This window comes from Cyanidioschyzon merolae, chromosome 10, assembly GCF_000091205.1.
Source record: "Cyanidioschyzon merolae strain 10D DNA, chromosome 10, complete genome".
In the NCBI taxonomy this organism is placed as follows: Eukaryota; Rhodophyta; class Bangiophyceae; order Cyanidiales; family Cyanidiaceae; genus Cyanidioschyzon; species Cyanidioschyzon merolae.
The window spans coordinates 551,893-561,832 of record NC_010136.1 but is presented as its reverse complement, the minus strand read 5'-3'; the positions used below and the strand labels follow the sequence as shown (position 1 = coordinate 561,832).

At 54.0% G+C, this 9,940-nt stretch overlaps 3 protein-coding genes and 1 non-coding gene across 4 annotated transcripts; 1 reads left to right on the top strand and 3 right to left on the bottom strand.

Annotated features, from left to right (window-relative positions):
- Positions 1-359: 359 nt before the first annotated feature.
- CYME_CMJ207C (similar to calcium-binding protein MO25) lies at positions 360-1,673 on the top strand (the record flags this gene model as incomplete). The annotated part of the gene is made up of 1 exon (XM_005534874.1): positions 360-1,673. One exon carries the CDS (start codon positions 360-362, stop codon positions 1,671-1,673), a length of 1,314 nt encoding a protein of 437 aa, XP_005534931.1.
- Positions 1,674-1,862: 189 nt separating this feature from the next.
- Positions 1,863-3,641, bottom strand: CYME_CMJ206C (hypothetical protein, conserved; the record flags this gene model as incomplete). Its single annotated transcript, XM_005534873.1, has 1 exon — positions 1,863-3,641. One exon carries the CDS (start codon positions 3,639-3,641, stop codon positions 1,863-1,865), a length of 1,779 nt encoding a protein of 592 aa, XP_005534930.1.
- A 2,680-nt stretch (positions 3,642-6,321) lies between these two features.
- On the bottom strand, positions 6,322-7,239 carry CYME_CMJ205C (probable iron-sulfur cluster scaffold protein; the record flags this gene model as incomplete). Its single annotated transcript, XM_005534872.1, has 1 exon — positions 6,322-7,239. One exon carries the CDS (start codon positions 7,237-7,239, stop codon positions 6,322-6,324), a length of 918 nt encoding a protein of 305 aa, XP_005534929.1.
- Positions 7,240-8,104: 865 nt separating this feature from the next.
- CYME_CMJ204T lies at positions 8,105-9,920 on the bottom strand. Its single transcript, XR_002461358.1, has one exon. It is a non-coding gene; the product is annotated as a hypothetical transcript (transcript).
- Between the last annotated feature and the right edge of the window lie 20 nt (positions 9,921-9,940).

Below are 9,940 nucleotides of genomic sequence, written 5' to 3'. Positions count from 1 at the left end.
GCAAATACGAGCGCGAAGCAAAGGAAGCAGTTGCAGAGCAAGCCCGCAACGCAATTGTTGATGATCTTGAAACGAAACCATAACTTTAGATCCCGCACCCGATTTAGAGCAACTATTTCCTTTTATGCTGATACTGATGGAGCAGGTAACTCGAGCTCTTGCGTAACCTAGTCGTCGTGCATGATCGGGGGTTTTCCGCCCTCCTAGGAACGTATCGGGCGCCAGAGACGCGTTTGCCATCCGTGCCGCTCAATATGGACGCGTCGACAGGGCCGCGCTACCGCCAACCGTCTACGCGTTTCGCAGTGCTGGCATTCTGCGCATGCGAAGGCCACACTTGCTGACACACAAACTCGTTGATGGGTACGGAAACGTTTTCGCTTCCTGAAGGGCCCGCAGAGTTATCGAGAGCGGTCGTCGATGCTCTGTTAGCGTTGCGGCGGATTTCCGAAGCGGTGGCGACGACGACAACACCACCAACAACAACAGCTACAACCACAGGTTCAGGCTCAGCGACGAAACTGCCGGTACCTGCGGCGGGCAGCGACCAGTATGTGCCTGGGGCTGCTGGTGCTCCCGACGACCGCACCGAACAACCAGTGGATTCAACACAACCGGGTTCTAGTCTTTCGCGTGTCGTCGAAGCCCAAGAACGGGTAGCGTTCACGTTAGCTGCCTTGCGCTCGCTTCTCTATGGCGAAGACTGGCTCGATCGCTCCGCGACCCGGTCGGCAGTTATAGCGGATACGTGCAACCGAGAGAAACGCAACGATCTGGCAGCTACAACGACAACGCCTGCAAACCAAGCGAAAGGAGGGCAAGATGCGAGCGAACGGCTGTCGACGGAGGCGCTGCAGTCAGTGGTGTACGATACAGAGCTTTTGGAGCTGCTCGCTTCCTCGCTACCGCTGATGGAGTTCGAGTCACGCAAAGACGCTGTGGCTGTGTTCCACAATATTTTACGACGACAAGCGGAGAACCAACGAATGCAGGTGCCCACTAGTGTCCTGGAAAGCCTTCTGGTCGACTACGGTCGACCCGAGGTCGCATTGTCGTGCGGTATGATGCTTCGTGAAGCGTTGCGGCACGAGGACTGCGTTCGCATGCTTTTCTCCTTAGATACTTTTTGGATCTTCTTCAGCCTGTTGCAGATGAGCAACTTCGACGTCGCTAGCGATGCTTTCACGACACTGCGAGTAGCGCTCACTCGCCATAAGAAGCTTGCCGCAGAATTCATGCTGCAACATTTCGATCGTTTCTTCCTCACCGAATACAACAACCTTCTCCGATGTGACAATTACGTCAGCAAGCGACAGGGTCTCAAGCTCTTGAGCGAATTGCTTCTCGATCGTTCCAACTTCTACATCATGATCCGGTACGTTGGCATGGTCGAAAACCTGAAGCTGGTCATGACGCTGATGCTGGATCCTGGAAAGTCGATTCAGCTGGAGGCCTTCCATGTCTTCAAGCTGATTGTAGCGAACCCGAGCAAACCCGTCGATGTGAAGCGAATTCTTTTTCGGAATCGCGACAAGCTTATTCGTTACTTGAACGCGCTCGGAAGCGAGGCTCCAACTGGTAATCCGGCATTCGCGAGCGAGGCCTTCCGCGAGGATTTGCAGCTCGTGATCAGCGAGATCCAGAAACTCCAGCCTGAAACCAAGTCGCCGTAAACGGGTTCCCGGAATCTTGACCGACCCGTGGTCCAGGGCGAGCATTGGCGCACCGCGCAGAAGCGCGCTCTCCAGTCACAACGTGCGAACGAAAGCCACCATATCGATGTTTACGAATAGCCGACGCGGGCTGGTCTGTGACCGCCTGGAAATCCCGACCTACTACGCATCGCCATGCCCACGGGTCGCTCACGTCGGCGCATAACATCGCAGTCGATAGAGAAGCGCTCGACCTCGGTCGTTACCAAGCGCGAGAAAACCGCCGCCCGGAGAGAAGGAAGCGCTCCACACCCGATGTAACGGCGTCTGACTGGTTGGCCAGTTCGGAAACGTTTTGCGTGACGCGAGATGGTAGACGCGGGCGGCGTTTCGTTTCGCTTGAGAAGCGTAAAAGAGCGCTTGATCGTCCGGGAGAAAGGCGAACGTATCGATCTGTGTTACCAGATTCGACACGGAAGCCAACGGATGCATGTTGCGTTCCCGGGGCGTCACGCTTTCGCCGCTCGCTTTCGTAGACGCCTGCCCGCGGATCGCACGCCCGTCGTAGATATTCACGATGCCGGCGTCTGAGCCAGTCGCAAGGTACTGTCCGGTCGGTGACCATTTCAGAGCTGTACAGCGAACGGTGCCTTCATCAAGAAAGCGCGCCAACGGCTGCGATGCATTCATACCAGAATCGGTGAAACACATTCGCAGGTCATAGAGCGAAACGTATCCGCTTGTCTCACCAGCGACTGCGATCATCAGGCCGTCTGGTGCAAACGTGACGACTCGTGGCAACGCTGCGCCGCTCTGGGGTCCACAAGCGATTCGCACGCATCCGAGATATTGCTTGGTGACGGCATCGACCAGAATAACTTGACTATCGTCCCCAGTGAAGGCGAGCAGTTTCCCATCAGGCGAGACTGTGAATCGCTCAAAGCTGCGCTCCTTCCGCAAGCTCTCGAGCGTTCGGATTTTGATTCCTTTCTGAGCTGCTAGGTCGTATTCGTAGAAGAAGCGACGTCGGCCCGTAAGCAATACGGAATTTGTAATTGCTCCGTGCGAACCTCGGACGAATTCCGCGGTATAAATGGGCATGTCTGCGAAGCAGACTGTATGCAAACACTCGTTTTCACGAACGCATTTCCATCGCAGGTTATCAGCAGGCTCCTCTGTCAAGTGGAATAGACGGAGCCGCTTATCAAAACCCGCAGTGAAGCATAGATGTGCGGACGCCGGGTGAAACCTGACGCTTGTTAGGACGCTGGCCGCCGGTGCAGCTGCGTTCGCATCGGTAAGCCGTCGAATCGGCAACGCTTTCCAGTGTAGCGGTGGCCGGGTTGCAGACGCCCCTCGCGACGACGCTGCAGACGCAGCAACCGGGCCTTCCGGGTCCAGGGCATCGTTCCCGGTATCCGAGACCAGCGACACAGCGGCAGTGCCGTTGTCAGCTCGCGCGGTGTTGTCGTGTCGCGCCGCCCAGCGCGGTATGCCATGCAAGGCGACGAACTGCTCTCGGAGCCGCTGTTCAAAGGTTCGTCGACTTACGACATTCTCGTCCACGAAATGTCGCAGTTTCCGTCGACGATCCCTTTCCTCAAGTGAAACGTATTCGGACTCGGAGTCGGTCGCTGACTCCGGGCGCGCTCGGATAGAGGACGGCGCAGGCGTGGCGGCGGACCCGGACCAGTGGTCAAGCTCGTGCTCGCGGGAGTTGCTACCTTCTGATGACGGAGCGGTCTCCAGTTCCGATTCCTGCACATACTGGTCCTTTGAACTCAAATGGTTGCTGAGAGGAGCGCCTCGGCGCTGGCGTCTGCCTCCAAAGACGACGCGTTCCAGCGTTGACTCTGATTGAAACAACGACTCTGTTACGTTGAATCGGCTTGCACGTTTCCCCCGCTCTGAGTTTGCGCCCGTCTCTGCTGCGTATTCTTTGTACCCATAGTCTTCATAAAAGCCTCTCGAGTCATCGTTCATGGGCATAGCCAGATCACGACTCGCCGACGTCCCGCACAGGCACGGGCGTGGAGTACCCAGCGCTGGACAGGTATGTATGGACGCCGCTCGGCACGCAGACGTCGCTGCGATCCAGTGCAGCACGCATCGCCGTGCGCTGTACGATGCGTGCCCTCATCAAAGCGCCTGAGGTACAGAAATGTACAGACATGTTCTTTTCCAGGCATTCGATGATCTGCGGGGCATCGATCCCGCAGTCGACGTGTGCGGTAGCGTTCGTCGGATCACGACGCATCGTTACGAGATCCCGATGAATCTTTTGGACTGCTCGGTCTGTTGCTGCCTTTCGATTTTTGCCCAGCTTTTTTTCATATGCACTGCCTTGAAATTTGAAATAATGCGATAAGATGGTCTTACGGATACATTCCTGGATTCAGGTTCCTCGATAGCATGGTCTGGGAAGCTCCTTTGACGCTTTCCGCTGGTACTCGATACGTCAGCGGGATCAAGATGATCGTCTACGATCTTGGGCAAGGGTGTGCGTAAAATAATCGAAATCATTATCCAAGTCGTAGGTATGGCCATCAATTTTCTCCTTTCCCTAGGCATATCACGACTCGATAACGAAATCTTCAGGTTTTCAATATTTCTGTTTCACGGTGAGTCGTAGGCGTGGCAATTCGCACCAATCGACGGACGATGAAAGTTGCACGTCATCGACCTTTGACGACCTCTTCCCAAGCTTTTTTTTAAAGTAAACTGCTATTGTTGGGTCAAATAATGGGTCTCGTTCGAAAGACAGATCCTAATAGCTTTGAGGCTACTGGAGGCGAGGCATTCAACAGCAGCACGGTATCTCAGACGTTTTGCGCTCTCAGAGGCTCTTGTCTCACCTGTACGCGTGGAATAGGGTCTTGAACTCCGTCTTTAGTCATTGAAGCAATCGCTTCCCGTGGAGAGAGAGACACCCCGCTTTGTACGAACGGAGCCGAGACGGGTAGAAATTTGTCGACATGATTTCTAACCTGCATTAACTTTCCGGGACTAGTTTCATCATGGACAAGGTCGTGTTCCCCGAAATCTGTACGGAATGGAGCGGCGTGTGCTTCTGTGTGCATCTGAAAGACTACTTTGCTTGTAGGAGCGCCCTGATGAAGGTTGCGATCGTTGCGTACGGCACCGGGCACGGAAACGTACAAGATCATCGGCTGGAGCATTCCGCACAGGTTCAGGGCATGCACCGAACGGTACAGCAAGCATTCAAACACTGCAACGCGGTGCTCGAACCAGAAGATATTATAGGCATTTGAAAAGGTCTAAGCCAAGTCCATAGCGACATTTGTGAAAAAAGCGCCGAGGTTGTGTCCAAACGGGATGGAAATGGGAGGCGAAACGTCTATCAAAACTTTTGCCAGTGCGTAATATGCGTTGGCAACCGTCGGAAGCAGCCAAATCGGATTTCGCACGCTGCCATCAACATCTTTCAATTACGAATAACGAGACTAGATTGACAGGACAGACCGGCATTTTTAAAGCCTCATACAAGAGGGAGGAAAAGGGAGCAGCCGCAAATGAAACCCGTAATTACTGGAATTCATGACACTGGCAAGATATCCAGATTTTTTGTATGCAAACCCCAGTTGCATAAGTGGACCCGTCCTATTCTATTCTGAAATGGGCTTTCATAGAAGACGCGCACAGACGAGCATCTCGAGTCGCCGCAGGGCGGGCGTCATCGCAAAATGCCATTACAGGTAATACACAAATGAGAAAGCACCCTCGTTTTCCAAATGATTCCTTCGTAGACCTTCCCGATGAGGTGCTGGTTCCCATGATGAACGCGTACCACACGCGCACCTTCGTGGGGAGTACACGAACGCGATATGTCGAGCGGCGTCCACTCGATGCTGCTCTCGTCGGCGCATACCACTCACGTCGTCTTGGGCGCGGTTCGATACATCCTCGTACCATTCGAAGACACCGAGGTGCTCGTGCTGTTCTGCATGCCGTCACTATCAAAGCCAGCACGAACAGGTACGCGGACGCAGATGTGACGCCTTTGGGTTCACGTTCTGGATCCAGACAAAAAATCAGTCCGCGAGCACCATTCCCAGTGGCCTGCTATCCGTATCCGAGCGCTCTGTCCAATGCTAGGAAACGTGTCACCACTGCAGAACTGCAGTCCAACGGTGCGCTCGCTTCCAAAAGATGTCGCGAATCGTTCCATTGCGGTTACGAGGCGCCCGCATGATATCCACGAAAACACATCACAGACTGAGACGGAAATAGAGAAAGAATATCTCTGTGCTAAAAAGTGTACAGGAACGTTTGATGCGGTACAAAGCAGCATGCGTTGAGAAGCGCGCTCGCCACACGATCTCGCGTTCAGCGGTGACCTGGCGCGAACAATTTCCAGACCGCGTTCGCCAAAACCGCTACCTGAGCAGTGCAGCAGTTTGCATCCCATACAACGGTATCCTACAGACGGCCGCAACGCTCTCCAACATCGCAGACGAAGCGGTAATCCATCCGAGCAAGTCCTGGTGCCAGCAGAGAGCGCACGCCAAGACGTCATCATCACGATGCATGCAAGTACGCTCGATTCCAGCCTGCCCCATCTACAGCTATGCAACCGGTGTTTTTGCCTCGCAAACGCCACACTGCTTCGACAGACGCGGCACAGGTGCAGTCAAAGCGCGGAAATCGATCAGCGTTTGGCGGGCGTCGCATCATGCTGCTGGGCAAACCGACGCTCCAGTTCGTGGAGCATTCGATTGCTTTCGGCCTCCATCATTTCGCGTTCCGCATTCTTCACTTCTCGTACGGCTTTCACTTCAGGCACGTAGTGCCGAAGCATGTTTTCGACTCCATTTTTCAGTGTCACGCTGCTGCTGGCACAGCTCGAGCATGCTCCCTGTAGCTCGAGGAGGACGGTACCCGTTGCTTCCTCAAAGCCGCGGTACAAAACGCTACCACCATCTTCAGCGACTGCAGGTCGAATTCTCGTCTCGATGAGTTCTTTGATCATGGCTACATGTTCAGGATCCGCGTCAAGGATCCGTGTATCCTCGTTGAGACCCGGCGCGTCCGCGCTTCCCGTTGAGGCATCCATGAACAGCGGCTGTCCAGACATGTAGAAATCCATAATGACCGAGAAGATCTCGGGTCTGAGAACGTTCCATTCAATGTCCTCACGCTTCGTGACCGTGATAAAGTCCGGTCCAAACATGACCCCCACGACGCCGTCAATTTGGAAGAGTTTATCCGCAAGGGGTGAGGCTCTCGCTGCTTGCGGCGTGGGAAAGTCATAGGTCCCCTCGTTTTCTATCACAACGGATCCAGGTAAAAACTTTACAGAGTTTGGGTTCGGGGTAGCAGCGGTTTGAATGAAAAGCGTCCGCCGCTGCAGCACACTCCGGAGTGGACCTTTCCAGAGTCCCGCTATCGAGTCCCTGCGAGCGGAACCTTTCATCTTTTGGTGTCCAAGCTGGCCCAGCGAGGTTAGGGACCGCACCTGACGTAAGGCCTCAGGCTGCATTCGGTGCAGAGCTCGTAACGAGGCGAGCTGGGCCTCTCGTTGATGAACTCGCCGAACGAGCGGCCAGAGCAGGCGCACGCGCTGCATGATCAAACCAACCGCCTGGTTTTTCGAGTTCCAACCGATTGGGTACAAACAACTCCCCGAGGGCACAGTTTCAGTCTCCGCTAAAGCGTTTATTGTTGGACTCTCGACGCCGGTTGCGTGACGAGGACCGACACCCTGCCACCCCCAAGATAGCTGTATCTGGCCTCAATCGATGCCGGTTTCGCGTGCAAGTCGCTGTGTCCTTTTCACTGGCTCCAAGACGCCGTCGAGTACCTTGTTGCGTCGTTCGCCAGCCGGCATGCCAGCGGGTCCAGAAACGACGCTCAGCATTCAGGGACTCGTGTTTCACAACACACGAGGCATGGACTCGGTATGCACGGGTTTTAGGTTTCAAAACTTGGGGCAGAATTGATCGCGTTTCATGTCGCGCTCGTGTCTGGGGACCCTTACGCTGGGATCGTACTTGAAAGGAAGCACGATACCACAAGAGCGTCTACCTGCATGACCATTTCAAGTTATGGGATGCTTTGAAGTTGTCCAGGCGATCTGGAAACGGTTCCTGACAGCACTCTATGATGAGCACTGCAGGAATACTTCCATGGACTGCCGATGCACGCCCTGATTGCGTTTCATCTCGATTTTCGGTTTACCCCCGATGCGGAGAGTAACTGCAGATCGAAGAAAATACGCAATGTGCCGTGTAGATAGATGACGAATTGCCTGGAGGATATATATACTTTACTGAACAGCGCAACGAGGACTGCATTCCTCAGTAAGGCCAGACATGGTACAATGCTCAGATGATTGAGGAAGACTGAAAGAAACGAGTAGAGGCGCTCCGCGCCAGAAACCGATATTCTCAAAGCTTGTTTGCGGGCAATGGTAGAAAACGATCCATTGATCACTTTAGAGAAAGCAAAAGCTACGATAGTAGCAACTAGGTGTGTCTCTGTCACTCAACAGCTTATTGGCAAAGTGCTGAAAACACTGCGATTCAGTCGCAATAAAAAGTCCTAGTCCAAGCATATACATCTGCCACCGAAATCGCAACTCTTACAGCATTTCTGGATCTTTGCGATCGTTATAAAACTTAGGCATGTCCGTCTTTTTTTCAGATATTCAGAATCGCCTCGGACGAAACGGTCGGAGCGTATTTGGGTATTCGGGGAACAGGGAGCACGTAGTATGTAAAATCGAAGCCGAAGAGAACGATGATATCATCATCTGTTCTAAGTGCATTGGATTCATTCGGCGCCCTCAGCTTCGCTCGTAGAGAAGGCTCATATAACAGCACCAAGCACTCGGTCGAATCATCGAAGACCTTTCCCTGACGCTTGGCGACGTTCCTGTGTTCGACAACGTGGCAGTCCACCATTCTACTCGCGTTCGAGCCTTTGCAAATGCCATGGGGGTAAAGATGCTTTTCATTCCTCCTTTCTCTTCGTGGTTCAAGCATGCCGAAGGAGTATTTTTGTATCCTGAAAAGTAGTGATCGCTGCACTGAGCGAATCGCTGAAGCGTTCAGCACATGATGACACCCAGGCACATGTCGCCTCTCTTGTACGAGGCCGTCTCGCTCTGGGAGGTTCCTCATCTAAGCGCATAAACAAGTGCATTCATTTTCAAAAGTAGGGAATCTAATGGATGCGCTGGGGTGTCCATTACAGAAGGTCGAGATGGAGAGAGCGCAGCCGAGCGCTTCGGCAAGAGAAAAACACGGAGAGCTGGCACTGCACCAAATGGCACAGAGGGCCCGAGTTCGTGGACTCTTTGCACTGATGAGCTCCACCAATGTCAGTAGACGCATGGACTTCGTGAATCGAGACTTGGATGCCGCCATCCATACCAGACGATGTGCGGTGCTGAAGACGGGACCCTGGGAGCTGACACCATTCAAATTCCTGGGATAGCCTCCCATGTTCGAAGTGTACAAAGAGAAACTGAAGCCGATGGCAGGCGGCCGGTCGACAAAGACTGGGAGACGTCTGCAGGTGGGTATAAATACTCATACTCCGTGGCCGTGGGTCATTTTCTGTTTCACTGAGAATATCGCTGTAGAGGCTACTGAGTTTTCGCCTTGCGATACGATCGCCGCTGATACCGTCATCCGTTGACCTAGGTGACACCCGGATACGGTGTAAAGTATCCCGCCATTACGTTCCTGGCAGCCGTGCTGCAAACAGGGCGTCATCCCGAGAGACGCTTCTGCGCTGCTCTAGCTCAACGGTAAACAACCTTGCCGACCGAGAGCTCCGAGTGTCAACGAGAACAGGGATTCATCTCGTCATTCGGGCTCGGTGCTGCGATAAGCGTCGACGCGCTGGCCGCCGGTCGAGAAGAACCTCCTGGCCTGCGCGTCCACACACGCTACCGCACAGCAGTATTCGAGAATTTTTCCAGTTCGTGGTCCCACCGCCTCGCACTTGTCAAGCAATGCCCGCGCTCTGGGTCTAGACGCAGCATCGCAGAGGCTAACGTCCCGCGGTCGTGCGCTCCAGCCGCAGAGTTCAACATCCAGCAACCCATACCGCAACTGCTGTGCACAACACGACAAGCTGCTCTGTTCCGGGGCCCGGACGCAGCGTGCAGCGTGTGAAACCGAGCTATCTGCACGCAAAAGTTTTGTTTTTCTGGGCGTCGAACTTGGAGCTGTGCATTCTAGAATACTTATTCCAGCATCGTGTTTTTATTCTTGTTCGTTGTTCTTGCAGGTATTCAACAGACAGAACGCAGCTGGAAG